Genomic DNA, 21,260 nt, shown 5'->3' with positions numbered 1-21,260 from the left:
CTTTGTAAACAACTTAGGTGTACAAAAAGTGGAAAGCACAATGGGATGAAATGCTACAATGCTATTTATCTTGTATAAATAGTTGAAGTTAGACAGGATTTGTGAGACGCTTGTGTTGGAAAGGCTGTATCCTGTAAATGAGCGATATTCTCACAGTTCCAAGAGTGTAGAAAATTATCCCTCCTCTTATAATAGTGCCTTATCCTTACGTCCACATAAAGTGTGCAGCCTAGCCTGACTCTTTACCAAGCTGTCATCATGATGTCATTGAATTTCATATCATGAGTGACATGAGGCAAAGGAGGATTGTGGTGGGAGTCAGTAGAGGCTCATAATGTGACAATCTGTCGACTGTAATGTAACAAGTCAGTGCCACCCAGAGACAGATACATGAATTTATAACTGAATGGTTCACAAAGAGGACTGAAGAGCTAAGAGATTGATTTTATGAATGTAGAGTGTCTCTGTTATATACAAGTGTTCACCCACACAGCTTCAGTGAGAGGTGTGACTTCATCTTTGGCAGCTTTGTAAATGCAGCTCAAGAAACTGGTTTCTCATCAAACGGATTCTAACCATACTCCAGTAATTATGTCAGTATTCATCTCTTTCAACTTGTTCAGTGGACAAATTAGATTTTTTTTCAAACTCCCTTCAACAATTGTCATGTGCAGAAGTGACTTGAAAGCAGCAGTTTTCCATCAAATTGGCTTAAATGCTTGATTATATATTTGCTTTGCCTCTCCGTGCTACAAGACTAAATAAGAGAAATTTATTCTTTTGTGTAAATATGAAAAAGATAATATGCATCAGAAGTGCAAGTTTGACATTTCAGGACTTAAAATGGATTTTGAAGTGCAAAATACACTCATTTGCTTTCTGTCTGATTGGAACTGTAAATGTGAAACAGGTAGCACAAGAACATTATAGTGTAACTTCACCGCTGATGAAAGCTACACAAAATAAAGCCAGGCTCATGAAAACTTTTAAATATCCTCAATTTAAAATAAGGTCTACAAATGAAAATTGAGGTTTTACGTTGGATTATGTACTAGACTGTTGCAGAGACACAGTTTAGATGCAGTAGAGATGAGTCTGGATGACAAATAGTTCAGTTTAACAGGTGAAATAACAAAGAATCCAGGAATACACAAGGAGAAATAAGGAGAGATTTTTGCTGAATAAAAGACTGCTCAATGCCTGTGGTTTTCAGGCCCTCAAGCAGCACATGAAAAACTGACACAATACTGCAGTGAATATCCCAGCATGAGCTCAGGAACAGTTCATAAAGCCATTGACAGCGAATGCATTTTATACTGGACTAATGTAAGTTAAGACATCACCATGAAAAGAGCCTGTTTGAATAAAACCTCGAAACACTTCATCTCAAATCTTATCACAGTTTAGTGGGTTAAATTTGTGGTCAAATGAACAAAAGTCTAAAATACTTTTTTTTTGCATATGATGTATGTATGGTTTAAGCATGAACAAAACACATTATAAATGTACTGAAGCAGGACCATTCCCTAATAAAAGACTTCAAGAGGTGAACTGACTTGTCTGTGTCCAGAACCTGCTGTTCACTGAAAGCATTGTGCGCAGAATTAAACATATAAAGAGACCAGAGAAGTTGAGCAAGTGAAATCAATAAATAATTGAGAAAAAAGCTTTTAAAACAACTGAATGTATACTAAAATGTTCAGAGCTGAAATAAAAAAAAAAAAAGAAAAAAATAGCTTGACGATTTAAAGGAGTCATAACCTGGTCTTTCCATGTGTCCACTGTCCTCCAAGTGTTTTTAAAGATTATTTAAAAACTTTTAAAAGCAAAAAATTTTAAAAAGTGCTTTTTCTGACCCTTTACTCAAATAAAATTCTTCTTTTGAGATTTCATGTGAAATCTTGATAAACACAGATGTGAATTTAAATAATGTTAATGAGGTGCGCACTGATTGATCGCTGGAAATCAGGCGCGGGAAAGAGGGGTGGTGATAGCAAGCTAACTGACAGCAGCAGCTTTCTGAATTCAGCATTTATGTTTGAACCGGACTCTGAGCCTGAGAGAGAAGATACCGAGATGGTGGAAGGAGCACCTTTACAGCAAACTGTCTGAATGGTAAAGTCGTCATTTTAATGTCTGCTCACCTCGCCTGTAAAGTCAAATAGCATGTTGACAATGAGGCATGTCGTTCTTGTTAATACGTCTCTATTTTATTCTGTGTTTGACCATTTTTCAAACTATTAATGTACTTTAAAAAAAAAAATCTGGAGTAAGAGATGTAAAAAAAAAATGAAGTAATGTTGACCGCTGCGTCATATTTCCCTACCAAACTTACACTACACGCCACACCAAACTTACCGCCAGATAAGCACACACACATTTTAACGACACAGAACTGCACAAAGCAGCGCGTTTACTTTAGGTTTTATTTACCGTCAGTGTTTATCTTTATTAATTTGCCTATTTAGATGTGCTGTTTTAGCCAGGAGTCTGGAAAATGTGATTTCCACATGACAGATCTCTGGTTAATTTAGCAATCATGTTACTGTACAGATAAATAACATGAAGTCAAATATCTTGTATAAATAAAGCGTCACGGTTTGACTGTAACATCCTGATAAGACTTCCTGCTGACCTATGTAGACCTGTGTTTTATATATGCAGCATCACTTACAATCTTTTATGTAGTTCTAATTATCGTCTCTGTTAAGCTGCATATGAGGAAATTTTGCTAATAGAAAGACACAGGGACACAGCAAGATATTACTTATTACTGTGCATAAAAAATAAAATGACTTTCATTTCTCAGGTGCTCATACAGAAGGATGAAGCTCCAAACTCTCCCGTGTCTGATCCAACATCCTGGCATGGAACCTGTCTGTTTAAATGCTTTTCATTACAGAATGCAAGAAACATTTATAAGCAGGACGATGTATATTTACCTATTGGAGGAAATGAAGAGGAAGTTTCTCTTCTATACCCAAAAATTCATAAATAAAGCTAATCAAATAACTGTAAAAGGAGATTATATATGCTATTGCCATTTTATATAACAAATAGTAACTTTTCTGCAGTCACTTAGGACAAAAGCACTTGAATTAAGGTAAATACACAATTTTATCATATAGACATTTCTGCATCTGACTTTTGAATGTAAAATGTAAAGCTGAAGTAAAAAAAACAGCTCATTAAAGCATAATGTCTTTATTAGTGTACAGAAATAAAAGCAATGCTAATTTTCAAAGTAATAAAATGAAAATGATATTTTTCACTCTTAGTTATTGGTTCTGTTAACACAGTAGCTGAGGTTCCTCGTGGTTCTGTAGCCACTGAGCAAGCCTCCAAAGAAATCTGAGCGTGGAAAGTCCTTGATGACAGCTGTGTTCCAGTTGTTGCCTGCATTGCCGGGTCAGTCTATCAGCCAACATCTACCTGTAGACCGCTGGCGATGCACATGTCATGAGATGTGCTGAACTAAAATCTGCAAATAGAAGTTAGAAAAATATAAGACCATCTCATGAATAGATTGTAGGTGTAAATAGCTGCAGTTTGAGTCATCGAAATATTACAATACCAATAGATGAAATCAAACTTTAAAAAAACACTTTCATGCCAAAGTCAACACAAAGTGCTTTTTTGAAGAAAAAAAAAAAAAAAAGAATATTAAATAAAACAAGTTTTCACACACCAAAATATACAGCATTGAATATTAAAAACACACTAATTTTATTTCACACAATGCTATATACAGACAACGTTTTGCCCCTCCACAAACTTGTAAATAAAAATACATTAAAAAAAATTTTTAAAAAAGTAATAAATATCTGGCTTGATGCAAATGTGGTGAAACATATCTTTCAGATCCATACACACCAGATATCAGACCCTCATATCCACTGAGGCTGTTGCCATAGCAACCACCCAGATAAAAGCAGGTGGGGGTCCAACCTCAGCGGTAACATGCAGGACCCTCCACCACTGGACTTTACATGAGCAAAAAAGTAAATAGTGACTATAGACACTACAGCCTCAAGAACACAGACAGTTCACCATCTTCAGCCTCCAGGAGGCAACTTATCCGCAAATGTCACGTTCTGCACTGCTCCCCTTTTACACACATTACAAGAAAATTTCATAAAATAAAAGGTTTGCATTGTGGTTCAGTGATAAAATCTGATGCTATTGGAAATGAAGAGGCCATACATATCCTTCCCGATGAAATCATGCCAGCATCAGACTACATGATGGTCACCGTATTAGATTAAATGATAACATGGTATCATGACAAACCAACCATCATGAATACTGTACTTACTATGTGGTAGCAGGCATGAAAAATAAGAAATAGAGAAGTCTTTTACAAACATTTACATGGCAGAGCATAAGATAGATACAAGAAAATAAAACATGGGGTTCATTCGTACACAGTAGGAGGTAAAACCTTAAGGCTTGTCCCGTTAGCATTAGTATTATCTGCATCAGGTTAAGTCACATCTCGGTCACAGCAAAAAATAACTTTATATCAGTAGCACAACTTACCGACTGCATTGATGGTGAGCCGATTAAATTTGCAAATGCCCCTCTTCCCAGCAGCAGCAAGGTTGATGCCGTCTTCACCTGGTATTTTCTCAAATGTTTGCAAAATGCACAAGCAGGCGGCAGCCGGCAGAGATGCAAAAGCATCATCGGCAAAAAATAATGTAATTGACCTGTCTGGTAGTTTGGTTCACTGATGAACGGAGAGAAAAACCATTCCAGTGTTGGTTTTAGCAACAGACAATCGAGCAGTAGACATGGGACAGCTGTTTCCTCATCTTCTCACAGCTTGTTGACAACTGCAACTGAGGCAAGCCCAGCAGGTGTATTTAGGCGTAGAAAAGGAGTGTGTTTAGGCCTAGAACAGGGGTGGGTTTATGTTATTAGCTCCCCGTGATGACAAAATCCCGGGGGCAAAAAAAAACAAAAAAAAAACCATTTTGCGAGACTTCAGCCTTGTGGACCGTTTTGGTGCAGACAAAGAGCCCAGGTGGGGAAAAACTCGACCGTCTTCAAAAGAAAGGCTTCCGGGGATATTAGCACTTCCAGTCAACACCAATACACACATTTTAACTTGAAAAAGTGCAATTTCCAGGTGATGACCCCTTTAACTATTGACCAAAACTGCATTTCTAAATTAAGAAGCGAAGAGACTGTGGGCATATAGCAGAGCAGTGTTCACTCTCAGACAGATCCTGAGGGAGTACACTTTGTCCAAAAAGCAGCCAGTCATGTAAAATTTATGTTAGGGGACAACCTTGACAGAGGAAAAGGAGATCCTCTGATAGTGTGGAAGAAGATACATGCTATTTAATATCACAAAATACACAAAGAGTCAGGGATAGTTTACCACACCTCAAGCTTCATCTGCTTTATGACATGGAAGGATAGCTGGGTGGACAGAAGATGAGCAGAGAACTAGGCAGGTGGTGTTTGTGTCATTTCAGAAGCATGATCAACACAGCAGTGGCCAGTCAAAGCTTCATCAACAACCATTTACTGGAATCAGAGTAGGGAGAGCTGTAGATAGCAGTACTCTGATCTGAAACAGAGACCAGTCAATAAGACACAAGACTGCTTAGGACCAAAGGTATAGATTTTGCTTTATTCACACTGACTTTTAACCAAAAAAAAGGAGATCTCATATAGAGTTCAAAATTCTAAGAGCAGGTCTGTTGTCTTCCAGCTGGCAGCTTACAGTAAGGGTATGGCATCACAAATCTAATTTCAATTGTTCAAACTTAGCAAAACGGAGAGAGAGGGAGACACACACAGACAGACAGCGAGGGGCAGTTGGGAAACTGGTAAACTGGTGACTGAATGCCGCATTTGCTTGTTTACTTTCATTTACTTTGGAGAAAATTGGTAGACAACAACACTGGAGAAATTGAAAGTGAATTTACAAGTCAATAAAATTTCCTAGTATTCCCTTATGTGATTAATTATATGTAGAAGCAATAAAATAATTTCAGATTAAAACTGGATAATAGAGTAAGTCACAAACATAAGAGGATTGGCTTTTTTTTAATATTAACAAATGTAAAATTGTGTGTCTTGAATATGATAATTATGTCACATCTTATCAGGCTTCAAAGGCAGAAGCACAGGTGTGAAAGAGTCACATATGTTGCATTCGGTCTAAATGGATCAACTGACAAACGTGCAAAGAGGTTTAGCTCTGATACCTGAGGTACGTATATTAAGCAAAAGATAATGCATTACATTTAGGACACAGTGTTTGCATAATATGCACAGATTAAGTTAAGAGGGCCCAGTAAAGTAAACATAATAGATAAACTCTAGTATCAATGCATCGTTTAATCATATCCAACCACTATGCAGAGCAGAAGGAAATGATTGCATATTGAGACTGTTTAAGTAATAACTTTTAGAGTGAAAGCAGCAGACCTATTATAAATTTTGCATTACCGTAACTTTTATTCCAAAGAAGGAGCGCTTCATTAACCATAAATGAAAAAGTGACTCACCTGTTCATGGTTTACCAGTAAAATTATTTATAACAGACTAATTAAATTCATTATATCTCAGCCAGACAGGAAAATGCTTCACAATAACAGCAGTTTGCTGCAGTACACGTCTCGCTTTAGGTGCTTTCAAAAGCAGGGTTTTTTTGTTTGTTTGTTTTGTTTTTTTACTGCACAAAAAAATCCAGTGGTCATCAAGCTTTGATGTCTTCTTTTGAATCGCTCTTAATGATCCTCCATTTTCTGATTTCTTTACTCATATTTACAGCCTATTTAAGATAGACTGAGTGCTCCTCCAGCTGCATGCTGACAGTTATCAAAACTGATATGAAAGACAAACACTGGACTGGACCTTTTATCTGCTTAGTTGATGAAACTAAACAGATGCAGTTGTTCAATTATAAATGTAAGCTTATGGAAATAGTTGAATAACTATGTTTTTAACCCTTTATTTGCCAGTTGTCACGCCTGCTATTCCTTTGGTTTTTATCCCCTTTGTATATGTAACCACAGATTGTTGAACCTTTGTTTACAATTACACAAAATCTGTTTAAATGTTAAAATGGATGAATGGAATCTCTGCAGATTGCTTTCAGTTATAAGCCCTCGCTTCTTGATTTCTCTCTGCACCTTAATAACAAATTTATTTTTAAGTGAACAGACTATTTTACTTTTCAACCCACCAGCAGTGGAGAAGCCCTTTGACTTTAGTCTAATTAAGTGTTGCTCTTGTCTTGTGTTATCAGATTGCACCTTTTCTTTTCATTTATCTGATTATACACTATAGTTGCATGTTAAAAGTTATTCTCTGCTATGAGAGAAGGAACCAAATGGTGCCCAGTTCCATCTGACGAGGCTGCCTTGTTTAGGAGGTCACTGGAAAGCGTAAAGACATGCTGACCGAAAGCAGACGTACCTGATGTCCCCTCATTCTCTGAAAATGGCCAATGGTGTCACTGATGGTGTACACTCGCACATGGCCCATGTGTAGTCGCCCCGACGGGTAAGGAAACATGGAAAGGACATAAAACTTCTTCCTGCCAAAATTCTGTACAAAACAAAGGAAAATTAAAATGAGTCAAGATTTAAGAAAACATCAAGAGAATTAGAAATGACAACCAAGCTTTCAAATCCTGGGAAGCAGCTAAATCAGAGCTTAAACATTGTCTCTCCATTACCAGTCAGGTTTTTGAATGAGACTAGTACGAAGGAGACTGTTTCAAACTGATAGGCTGTGGACAAGAGTAATAACTCATCACATACAGAGCAGTGGCACTGACTACTTCCTGGTGCATTACTGTGTGAGGTTTTAACAACGGCTGGTTATAATGTCAGAGTTGAAACGCTAGTAGCGCAGATAATGGATGGTTTATACTCACAATACTGTTACCAGGGTAAGCTGTGATGATTTCATGTATTTTTTCAGGAATAAAATTGACACTATTAGAGATCAAATTCACAATACTCTTCCTTCTACCTATAATGTTGAGCCTGTTGTGGTCTCCGAAGCATCCTTAGAACCAGGATCTGACTTGTGTCTAAATAGTTTCTGTCCTGTCCAACCCTCTGAATTAACTAAAATAATAGCTTCATCTAAACCATCCACCTGTATCTTAGACCCTCTCCCAACGAGCCTCTTTAAGGACATTTTCCCTTTAATTAATACATCACTACTAAATCTTATCAATATGTCTTTAGTGACAGGATATGTACCACAATCATTTAAAACTGCTGTAATCAAGCCTTTACTTAAAAAGCAATCTCTGGATCCAGAGGTGATAGTAAATTATAGACCTATATCTAACCTCCCGTTTATGTCCAAAATTCTGGAGAAAATAGTTTCCGCTCAGCTACATGCCCACCTGAGCAGAAATAATTTATGCGAGGAGTTTCAGTCAGGATTTAGAGCTCATCATAGCACTGAGACAGCATTGGTGAAAGTTACTAATGACCTTCTTATGGCCTCAGACAAAGGACTTGTGTCCGTACTTATCTTGCTTGATCTTAGTGCTGCATTTGATACAGTCGATCATAACATTCTGTTACAAAGACTAGAACAGGTGGTTGGAATTACAGGTACAGCGTTAAGCTGGTTTAAATCATATTTATCTGATAGACTTCAGTTTGTTCATGTAAATGACAAGTCCTCCTCCCAAACTACAGTAAGCCATGGAGTTCCTCAAGGTTCTGTACTTGGACCAATACTCTTCACGCTATATATGCTCCCTTTAGGCAAAATTATTAGACAGCATGGAATAAACTTTCATTGTTATGCAGATGATACTCAACTATACTTATCCTTTAAACCAGATGAAACAAATCAGCCCAATAGGCTACAAAATTGTCTCATAGACATAAAGACTTGGATGTCTAGAAATTTTCTCCTATTAAACTCAGATAAGACTGAAGTAATTCTCATTGGATCTGAAAAACTCAGAGCTAAATTTTCCGGTTTTGTAATGAACCTGGATGGCATTACTTTAGCTTCCAGTGCTACAGTGAGAAACCTTGGAGTAATATTTGACCCTGACCTGTCCTTTGGTCCACATATTAAGCAGGTTACTAAAACAGCCTTCTTTCATTTACGTAATATAGCCAAAATTAGGGACATTCTGTCTCAGAGTGATGCAGAAAAACTGGTTCACGCTTTTGTTACTTCGAGACTAGATTACTGTAACTCTCTATTACTGGGCTGTCCTAAATATGCCCTGAAAAGCCTTCAGCTGATCCAGAATTCTGCAGCCAGAGTCCTGACCAGAACCAGCATGAGAGATCATATTTCTCCAGTTTTAGCTTCTCTTCATTGGCTGCCTGTTGAATCTAGAATAGAATTTAAAATCCTTCTCCTTACATATAAAGCCCTCCACAACCAGGTACCACTATATATCAAAGACCTCATTGTTCCTTATATACCAAGCAGAGTACTTTGTTCGCAGACTGCAGGCTTACTTGTGGTTCCTAGAGTCTCAAAGAGCCGAGCAGGAAGCAGAGCCTTTGGTTATCAGGCCCCTCTCTTATGGAATAAGCTCCCAGTTAGTGTTAGGGAAGCAGACACCCTCCCCACCTTTAAGACTAGGCTGAAGACTTATCTTTTTGATAAGTCCTATAGCTAGGGATGGTTAGCATCCCTTAGTTATGCTGCTATAGGTTTAGACTGCTGAGGGACATTTCCTGATACACTGAGCTTCTTTCTTTTTCTCTTTATCTCTTTCTTTTACCCCCCCCCCCCCCCCCCCCCCCCCCCCCCATAACAGTGTTGCATCATTAACATGTATGTCTCCTGTCTCAGCAGGTCTCCCTGGCCGGGAGTAGCAGTTCCTGTTGTCTGTTGTCTTTCTGTCCTCTTCCCCCCACACAGCAGAGGCAGATGGCTGCCTGTCCTGAGCCGGGTTCTGCCGGAGGTTTCCTTCCTGTTAAAAGGGAGTTTTTTCCTTCCCACTGTTGCCAGTGTGCTTGCTCAGGATGGGAGATTGAGTTGGACTCAACTCAATCTGTTGGTTTCCTTATATAGGCTATTATGAATTGGCCTTCATTATGTTTTCCCCTCTGTCTGTAAAGCGTCTTGAGATGGCATTGCCGTGATTTGACGCTATATAAATAAAGTTGAATTGAATTGAATTGAATTGAACTTAGTGAATATCCGCTCCAGCAATAAATGATTACAAGAAACTTGAGCTATGAATTTTTCAATAAATTAATTAGGACCAGCATCCTGTCATAAATGCACTTAATCACAGCGAGCCCGTCCCAGACATCCACACACTCAGACCATTAGGAAATATAATCAGCCAGAACTCTAGATCTGAGAGGAGATACAAGGCCCCATTGCCTGTAGGAGCTCTGAGCATTATTTGAGAGGATGCACAACCTAATTATCTGAAAAAAACAAAGAAAAAGTGAAAAGTGCTTCAAATGTTTGCATATTTTTGCAGATAGCTGTTTTTACAGGAGTGAATAAGGCCAATAATAGACCCTATTTACAGCAAATGCTCTCACTTTCTTTGCAGAAACAGCAAAGGTGAAACAAATTTCATTAACAGTGTTTCCGTCCATTGAGTGTCCTAGAAAGCTAGTGAGGCAGTGTGCACAACTCAAATGCCAGGTTTAATACTATGAGATATATTAGTACTTCTCTGGTATTGGTAGGCCAAAGTGTCATCTCTAAAAGAAGGTCTATTGATTGGCAAAAGCTTGAATTTGAGTTCCAACTCAGTTGTGTCTACCCTAGTGGAAAAAAAGGTAATATCCAAAGTTTAGCACCTCTGTTCATTACATGTATGAGAATATATTTATATCCTCCTCTTCCAGGTGACCTTCATGTGTGTACTAAAGGTGTTTAAAGTGAAATAATAATTACATCCCATGTTTGGCCATAGCAGGAGTAGACATGGTAAAAAAAAAAAAAAGCAGATGCTATTGACAGCGAGAAAAACACTGACCCATCCCCAGGGTATTGTGGTGAACAGGTTTTAGTTTGGGGTTAGTTTGCTAACTAATTTAATGTGGAGTCAATCATAATTTTTATTTTCTAAGAGTGTTTAAGATTATACAGCCATTTATGTAAATTCTGAAACATAAGCAGATAATGATTTTCAGCATATAACAAAAAGTCCACTAAGGACAAAGTCCAGGTGAAAAAACTAGGAATGATGAAGACAAATAGTGACATTTAAATTCCATTAAATTTGTTATATTGAATTTATTCAAATAACCGATCTGGTAGATTGCAACCATAGGCTGTAAATAAAAAATGGAAGAAGCCTCCATGACATCAACCATAGGTTTCTGAAGAACTGAATTGAAGCTCATTGGGCGGTTCCTACCATCGCCATCTTGGCAGCATCACACGTCATCTACCGGAAAATACAAAATTGGGTAGAGGGGTAAAGACAAGAGGGGGGCTGTGAGCATGAGGGTGGATGACTGACATCGAGCGAACTCTGACCTGCCTGTAGCTAAGAGCTCTCCAAGCTAACCCAGAGCTAACAGAAGCTAACAAGCTAACAGAGGTAAGCGGGCTGAAGCAAAATCTCGCTGTTAACCGGCTAAAAACCGCGGTTGTTCTACGTTCCTACTTGAAGCAGGAGATCGGGTCCCTGTCAATCAAAAGGACACAACCCTAAATATACAGAATTTCGAGATGAAAGTACTTCTGAACGGAGGAGTTAGAAAAAAATTCACTCGCCCCACAGTTGTCATGATGGTAAACCTGACCTATTACAGTTTTTTGTACCAGGCTGTAAACATGTTTATTTCTGTGGTGAAGTTGGCTATTTTAACATGTGAGTCTATGGGGAGTTACTCTGTTTTGGAGCCCCTAGTGGATGAGCGGTGAACTGCAATTTTGGCACTGACATAGCCCTCACTTTTCACCGCCGGAGGTTGATGCTTGATTGCAACTGAATTGCCATTCAAGGATAAATAAAGTTGTTTGAATTTGTATACAGATAAAGTGTGAAATGTCCTGACACTGAAGGAAGAAGGATTTTTTTTTAAAAATCATTTGGCTGTGTTTCTTTCTTTTATCTTGGAAAGCAAACATATCTTGTCTTTGAACAGTTAGATAAAGAAATCAACAGAAACACAGTGGTGAACACTAACGTCATGAAATTAGTGTGTTAAAAGTTGTGCTGCAGCGCTTGAAAAAGTAAAGCCCTCATCTCACCTCATCTTTCTGCCATTGTGCCATAATCCGTGGGTGCCACCATTCTTCCACTTTACGTCTAGTCTCGGTTCGATAGTCTTTTTCCCACACTCCTGTTTCACTGAACAGGGTCCGGATCCTGGGGGACAGCAACCGGAGTGCTGTACTCAGGAGATCCACTGTACTTTTGCGAGACCAGGCTGCACATAGCGGATAAGGGGCCAGTTTACTCATGGAAGCCTGCATGATTGTGTCTCCTGAAAAACACAAACAAAAGAAAAAAGAAAAAAACAGCAATACTGTTTGTTAAAACCATCCTTTGATTATAAAAAAAAAAAATTCCTGACACTTTCTCATACAGTGTTTAAATATGCAGGGTTCAAAAGCTATACTGCATCACATGATCTTTGTATGTTTATAATCCACATGCATCATATAAAATCACTTTATGACTAAAACCCTCTCTGGTTGACATTTTATTGCCTGGATGACAGAAAAATGACTTAACGCTTTTATAATAAACTCACTCACTGGTTTGACTTGTTTTTCTGTTTGTTTTTATTTGTTGCAAAGCATATTAAAAACAGCCAATGACAGAAAAAGACTTAAAGTTTTTCATTTTTCAATATTACAACGGCAGAAAACTCATTTGAGAAGACTGAATTTGTTTTAATGACAATTTTGCGATCAGTTTATTAATATACATATTTACTTACTTATGCATACATTTGTAGGGATATTTGGGCATGCTGTTTGTGTCGTTTACCAACAGTCAATATGACAGACAATGTGTCTTGATTCTTCAATCTCCAATAATCAAAGCAAATAAACACCAAAGATTCAATAGCAGAAAAGGCAGTTTGGGATTGGCAGAGAAGATTTGGAGTGAAGTTTTTCATGGGTGCAACCTGCATACTCAGCTCAACTCTTTTCTTTACTTTGATGCTACAAAAAAAAATGATCAACTAAACATGTATTTCTTTATTTTTTGGGCCAAGTTCAGTTTGGGAAAATGTATTAAATTTGTGTTCAAATATAATCAAATTATTTAAATAAACATTAAAACAACATAAAAATACTTGATCACAGAGGAAGAATTACAATACTGTAGTAGTAGTTTCTTAAATAAAAACAACAATGAGAATTGATTAAAAGAAGATATTCCATTTAAGAGTATGATGGCTACTGGGAGGAGTGATCCGTTGTTTCTTCACCTTACTACAGGAGACAAACACGCGAGAGGTGAAGGCAGAGGAGATCTCACTATGTTTTGATGTAGAAGGTAAAGAGGATGTGCTGAGGGAAGCTTCTTTATATGCATAAATATATATATATATAAGTACGTGTGTGTGTGTGTGTGTGTGTGTATGAGGACAACATGACTGGTGTCCATTTGTTTTGAGATGACTGGCAGCTTACGCCTTTTTTTTCCTCTCTGCTGCTGTTTCACAGTTGGTGTTTTTCACACCATGTCACTCACACAACAGCATGTTTTTTGTGAAATGAGAGATTTATTCCACGTGATGCGATTATGGCTGCGTCACTGTGAAGCCATGGACAGGCTGTTCTTATCAAACTGCCTGTGAGCTTTGATGGGTGAAAAACATTTGCAGTTAACAGATTTCCGTTTCTTACATCTCCTGTTCAGTTCTTTCCCTGCATTGCAGGTGGCTAAAATACTTCAAATGCCTCTAGATATCAGTTGGATGAAGGGTTTTGTTTCCCTAACATGTGCAATGTAAATTTAAAAACCAGATTACTTTAGATAATAAAAATAAAGTAAGCTATTTTCACAACCTACAAAAAGTTAAAGCAATCTACTGGTGCAGCTGCAGAGATGTCTCATTTTTCCATCCACAGTGGAGGAAAAGCAATCTTTTCTATGGCTTCAAGAAGGCCAGAAAGTCAGCTGCATGTATGAAATTTAAACACTTGACCTATATTTATCTTACGCGCAACCAAACACACACACTCAGAGATATTTACGGTGTTTTCAAGGTAACATGAGAAATCCATACAATCCTTTTCACCGGAGGCTACAGCTAACCTGACCTGTCGAGAGAATGATCTCACAGTGCTGACGCATGTGGATCTCAGACAGCGAGGGACCTTTACAGCTGCAGAGTGGAGGAAATGACAATCGGCACTGCCTGACAATGGACTGAGATAAAAATGTAAATTAGGTAAATAAATAAGAATTATGGCTGCATATGAAGCTGCAGAAGAAAAGGCTATTCAATATTCTAGGATGTTACAGATGTATTTAAATAACTAGAATTAGTATCACTCAGATGCAAGAAAACAAAAGCCTCCTTATCATGTAGAATGGAGGGTGCATCTCCTGGGAACAATCTTAAGTTTTGTCAACCAGAGAAAAAAAACATAATCTTCTCCACTTCTCTCCTCCAACCACCTGCTAGTGGGACTCTTTTTTTCTACCATTAAATTTTCTCAAGTATAAGCTAAGCGAGGCAGCAAACATCTCTATTCCCTCAGGCTGCGGCTGGGAGAGCCGAGCACTCGAGCCTGGGTGCATCTCTGATGGTGTGAGTGAGTGGGCTGAAGCAAGAGACCGAAGTAATGTTTCTATGGTGACTGAGCTCATGCATTCAGGAGTCTCCTATGGAAAGGGACTGAAAACTTCTGCAAACAGCCCCCTGCCTGTGATGCATCTCGGAGGGACACACTTCATCCTAGAGTATCCAAGGCCACGTGCTGATCAACATTTTGTTAATCGTATTCCAGTTCAAGTTTCCTCATACTTTAACCTCATGTTGACATACCTAAATTTATAAGCACAATTGTTTATCTCTTACTTGCTGCAGATGTTCTATCACACAAAGCAAGGTTGCTTTTTTATGCTGTTGTCTACTGGGGGAACAGCACTACGGACGAGAACTGTAGACGTCTGGAGAAATTGATTAAAAGGCCAGTTTTGTTCTGGGTAGGGAGCTGGACCCCGTTAGAACTGTGGTGGAGCAGCAGATGAGGAGGAAACTGCAGGCATTATGGACAATATTAAAAAATTCCTCCATAAAATCCTGACAGGACAGAGAAGCAGCTGCAGTGTGAGGCTAATCTCAGTGCAGGACTGAGGTTCAGGAGATCCTTTGTCCCAACAGCCATTAGACTGTACAACAGTGACTTCTTAATTATTAACCCTTTCATGCATGAATTAATAAAAACCAATGCAACATTTTTAACACAGTATTTTACCTTTTACAGACATGTGCAATGATACTATTTTTGTTTATTAGTGATATTTAGAATTTATCACAATTTATTATTTATTTTAATGTATTCCATAAAATATTTATAAAACAATATATAATCATAATTATATTATTTAAATCTTCTATAAAATATGGCTGTATCATTTTCTTTTCCTATTTATTGCAAATGTAAACTTGGGTTATTACTTTTTTGTTCAATTATCTCATCTATTTATTCTCCAGTCAGTGGAAACGTATTGGATGACTCACAAACACTGAAGTTTACAAAAATACCATCCTCATTCATGAATATGCAAAAAAAGCTTGTAAACTGGTGTCCCCTATCTATCCATCTATCTATCTATCTATCTATCTATCTATCTATCTCATTGTTTTAAAAAAAATTTACTCTTCAAAGCAAAGTACAGAAAGAGTGCTTTTTTGGAATAGAATAGAATGGAATAGAATAGAACAGAACAGAATAGAATTAACTTTATTGTCATTGCACAAGTACAATGAAATAATGCAGCAGCTCTTGTGCTAAAATAAAAAAACAAAAAAAACCAAAATTATAAGATAAATAGGAAACAGTACAATACTATGAAACCAAGCACTACTGGCTTTCAAAAATTAAATACACTGACCAGAGCCATGCATTTCTAAAACTTAAGACAGGTGTGGCCAACTCCAGTCCTTAAGAGCCGCAGTCCTGCCAGTGTTAAGGGTTTCTCTGCTGCAACACACCTTACTCAAATCAGTGGGTAATTAGCAGATTTTTTCAGAGTTTGATGTCAAGCTCTGCACAAGTCTGTTCACAGGTACATGAAGCTAAACTTGGGAGGAGCTAGCGGTAGGTAGCCTACATTGGTCATAGCAGACATTTCTAATGCTGATATTTTGATTTTAACACTGAGGGTGAAAACTTTTACCATCACTTACAGCAACAGCGTCAGCTATGCAAAGATACAGTGTAGTTGACCATTTTCATTTATTTTTAAACATTTAGAGATACAAAGTAAAGGAGACTAACAGTCAAGTATTTAAAGTGTCCTACTTATAAAAGTTAATTCCTTTTGTGTTTCAGTCTTAAATTTAAAATAAGATTCAAGTGTAATTCAGATATTACACAGGTATTTTGCTCACAGGTTTATTTATTATTATCATTAGGCTACGAATGTTAGGTCTGATATTTGGTTATCTTCTCTTGCGGGGCTGTGGCTCTCAAGGAACAAAGTTTGCCACTTCTTACCTAAGAGAACTGGTCAACCATTACAGAGAAAATGCAATAAATAATGAGATATCTGTTCAGATTATATCTGGTATTTTCACTATTATGTCATATCACACCACTGATATCTGTTTTTACAGGAATATATATATATATATATATATATATATATATATATATATATATATATATATATATATATATATATCACACACAAATAATGATCATGATAAATTCTAGACCAATCTGAATGACCTTAACAACAAATACCAAAGATACTTGTGATGCTTCTAATTCACCCTGAGATATCAATGAAATCTCTTTTGGAAACACAAAATGCTATCTTGAAACTGTCACGACATAACTGGCACACACAGTCCATTATTAAGAGGCCTGGCAGCTTAAACCTCAACACAAGTAAGGGTCTGTGAGACAAAAAGCTGATGGTTTTAAACTTTAAGGACAGGTTACTTTAAAAAAAGGTTCACAACATGGGATTGAGGGGTGTATGTGTGTGAATGATTACGTGTGTCCATATATTTGTATTCTTTGTTGTTTTATTATATGTAAAGCACTTTGTGCTGCTTCATGTATGAAAGGTGCTATACAAATAAAACTGAATTGATTTGATTTGATTTGATGCAGAGTAATATAAAACTGGTAGTCAGTACGGTCTATGGAGGCACTGGAGCTCCATCCAAAAGTGTAAAGTTCTTATATTAGATACTTTAGCTTATCTTTAAGACAATGTACCTACATTTGATTTACAAAGAGACCGAGGTGAGGAAAAAGCACAAGACCTTTAATTGGAAACTGATAATTCATCATGAAGTGCCTGATGCATTCTGACTGTAAAAACTAATAATAAAGTGCAATAAAACAAAATCACTTACATTATTTAATCTAGATTTTGTCCAGATGAAATTTTCTTTAAAGCAAAGTATAAATTTGAAAATAAATTTCACAATCAAGATTCAACTTGGCATTAAGTTTGTCTTGTGAATAAGATCAAAATAAAAATCTATTTTATGGGCAAATGCTCAAATTTGGTCTTCCAGTTAATATATTAGTCTACTATATTTCTATTTTTTAAATGGACCATGAGTCCAGAATAAAAGATTTAAGTAAGTATAGATGTGGGTCTAACTTTCACAATGGATTAGTAGTTTATCAGTTTCATCGGGTTCACAAAAATACACTGGACACTGATAGAAAGGTTTGCCAAAAGCTCACAGGCACAACTTCAGTTACCTTTGTTGTGTTAATGATGCTATAGTCCCTCAGACTAAAAAGACCATCCTGCAGATGACACAACACCCTCTCCATGCAGTTTCCACTGCTGCCATTAAGAAAGCAACAGGAAAGGAAAGAACTCTAAACAAACTGCATGTAAACACCAGTCAAGGATCAACCTACTCATTATGAAAGTATTCTACATAGGGTATGTCATTTTTCTGAGGCAGGCTTTTGGTCTGTCAACAGATTTAAGTGGAAAATATCAGGTGAAATGTGGTAAAACTTCGTGGAGAAGTAAAGACTGAAGCACATTACTGGTGGTGGTGCAGACCCAGTTTACTTTAAAAAGATCACACCGGAAGAAACACTGAACTCTCGAGCTTCCTCTTGTATTTCTCATGACATATTACTGGTTTTCATAGGCTTTACTTCACATTTATAGTAGAAAGCACTTAGTGTTATGTGGTTAAAATTACAGCCTTGGAGAAACTCCAGTCTTTTCATCATTTTGTGTGCAGAGAGGATTTAACTTGTCGTGGACCCGTAACATGTATCATAATGTACATCTACAACCCTTTATATCACAGTAGAGTTTGTTTTCCATTAATACAAACGTCGTATTACATAGTTTCTGCTGTGAATCACGTCCTGCACACTTTTCTGTCTGCTTGCTGATAGCTGATGTCACGATGAAGGCTAACCTACAGGGTGTAAACATGCAAATAAGTCTCTTACTGAGTTACTTACGCTTTTATTTTCCAGTCCCCTGTTGTCGAGTCGTGGTCATAAATGCATAAAACTTGTTGTTGATGTCAAAACCATCACGTTTCTCCCCAAAATAGCTTAAAAATTACTCTTTTCTATGTACCATGACTGCACCGAGGGCGCAGCCATCTTGGGTTTGAATAATCTTTATTAACACAAACTATGTTAACACAAAAAGTATGCTACGTTTAAAAGAAAAAAAAGGCAAAAATTGCGCACTTCGGAGTTATAAAAACAGTGATGTTTGTTTTTAAATCCCGTGAACCTTTCTCCTTACTAAATTTTGTATTCTACTACAGCTATTGCCAAACTTTCGTTGCTTATTTATGTGTTTTGTTGCCTTAGCAACCATGCAATCTCTGACATATAATATTACATTTCATCTGTCTGTATTTACGGTATAACCTCCAGAAAGAGAATTTTTTATTGATTAAATAAATGCCATTCAGTGTTGAGAACCATTGTTTTACCTTTTCCAAGGCTGGGGTAAAAAATAAAGGCCGGTTCATATTGTCTAAATAGTTATTAGATCTTTTCTTTTAGTTTGTGTATGTCGTTTTTTTTATGAATGTGTCTCACTCATTTCATTTGGTGAGTGTGTTGGCTCATCACCAGAGGTAGTGAAGTTGCCCCGCAGCATGGTCTAATCTATATTTTACATCAGTTTTTTCTCTTAAAGATTTAATTTGATTGCCAAGAAAAAAGTAAAGATTAAAAAAAAAAAAAAAGTCATTTTCCTTATGTCTAAATATTATCACAGAAAGACTAATTTGTAGAACGTTTAGCAAATTTGAATCTTTCTTTCTATGGTGGCACCATCTTTTTCCATCACTGACAGAACCCTGCTTGGCTCAGTGTGCAGCCTACGGTGTCCCCCCACTAGTTTTATACTTCTTTCAGCACAGAGTTTTTAAATGTCCATGTCATGTTTTTATCACTTTTTCATCAACCTTTTTTATGCTCCTGCCATTTCGTTTCCCTTGTTCCAATTGCCTAGAAATCTCTTACATGTCTGCTAACTTGATGATTTTAAGATTTTCATTGACATTTTGTAGCATTTTGAGATTTAATATTTTCAGATAATAGTAATTTTGAATGTCTGTGACAACATTCATGTTTAGTAAAAAACAAATGAAGATTTTTTTACAAGTTTTTTATTTAAAACTATTGTTGGCCCTGTGATGAATTGGTGACCTGTCCAGGGTGTACCCTGCCGCTAGCCCAATGACTACCGGATAGGCTCCAAATTCCCCCGACCCTCAATTGGACTACACAATTAAGAAAATGAATTCATGAGTAAAACCACGATTCATTGTTTAATATTTCATGAAATTTAAGGGTAAAACTGTGTTATGCAATGTCCATATTTCTACATCATACCCCTACAAAATACTTTTCTGAAAGGCTTTTAAAAACAGAATTGACTCGTTTTAATTTCTTTCTGAAGATATTCTAAAGAAAACTCTTAGTTTTCAAGAATGCCAGTAATTCTGACCATAAGACTATAAACCAGCCACTGAGGCTATACTTACTACTAAATTATTTAAGCAAAATGTGTGACAAAGGTCTTAATATCCAGGACTGAAAAAAATCCTCAAATGTGTGAAGTGTAAAGTGCAGTGAGACAGGAGAAAATGGTAAGCTGTGTTGCTCTTACTATTTGATTGTTTATTATATATTTACTATTTAATATTTCTTTTATAAATGTTCATAGATTGCAAATTCTTTGTAACTGATCTTGCACCGAATGTTACTCAGTATATCTTTATTCAAACTTATTTTTGGTCATTTAAAATATATGATATATTGTCATAAGCCATGTTCAGCTCTACCTAAACCAAAGTATTTAGCTCAGATCAAAAGTCAGTCATCTTCACACAAGGAGTCACCATAAATCTTGGCTTGAGTACGTCTAAGTCCCAGATTTATTGCCAGTAGCAATACAATCCTTAGGGAGGCTTTCATTATGTGTAACATCTAAGAGACACACAGAATTTCTTTTATGCCAATTTCCAGTATAAAGTCATTGCTGACTGATACTCTCATTTTCATCACAGAGGCACTGAGGAAGAATATGACGAGGAGCCAGCTTCTCATCTGCCTATTTTTTTACAAGTACTCCCTGTGGTTCTCACCTTTGATCTGACATGCAAAAGATGAAGTCAGACTCACTGAATGAGAAGAAGAGGGACGGCAGGATATCATTAGCATGGGATAAAGAAAGTTCCTCTGGCTGACGTCAGAGAGCTAAACCTGGGGCTTCGCTCAGACTCATCGTATATCAGAGGGAAACAGGCGTCTTTGCCCAAGGCATTACACACAGGATGTGGCTGCAGAGGAGGAATGAGAGGGAAATGGGTTTCTGACACAGCAGAGATCCTAACTCTCCATATACAGCCACACACAGATCTATTTGCAGATAAATGTGATATTCTCTTCTGCAATACTTTACAATTTCAGGCTGCTGAAAACTGTCAAGGTTCCTTCAAAAATTAAGTTTCTGTTGACAACATGAAAAACAAAATTTACTAATGTGGATATGTTATGATTCAGCCTTCTGTGATAATACATACTGAAACTTTCTTCCTATCTGTGTTTTTTAAAGAGTCGAATTACTCTGTGGGTACGGTTACATGATGTTTTTTTTTACTCGG

The 21,260-nt window shown here is 37.1% G+C and overlaps 1 protein-coding gene across 1 annotated transcript in view; it reads right to left on the bottom strand.

The window, feature by feature from the left end:
• The window catches only part of lars2 (leucyl-tRNA synthetase 2, mitochondrial), a 38,694-nt gene extending 19,971 nt beyond the window's left edge, over nt 1-18,723 (bottom strand). Inside the window, exons 1-3 of the mRNA XM_079240185.1 lie at nt 18,589-18,723; nt 12,187-12,422; nt 7,438-7,569 (exon numbers count right to left, since the gene is read on the bottom strand). Coding sequence (XP_079096311.1) covers nt 7,438-7,569; nt 12,187-12,411 — 357 coding nt within the window. The 5' untranslated portion in view covers nt 12,412-12,422; nt 18,589-18,723. The remainder of the gene's footprint in view (nt 1-7,437; nt 7,570-12,186; nt 12,423-18,588) is intronic.
• Nucleotides 18,724-21,260: the final 2,537 nt, after the last annotated feature.

This window comes from Telmatherina bonti, assembly GCF_933228915.1.
Source record: "Telmatherina bonti genome assembly, chromosome: 5".
In the NCBI taxonomy this organism is placed as follows: domain Eukaryota; kingdom Metazoa; phylum Chordata; class Actinopteri; order Atheriniformes; family Telmatherinidae; genus Telmatherina; species Telmatherina bonti.
This window is presented reverse-complemented; position numbering and strand designations above follow the sequence as displayed.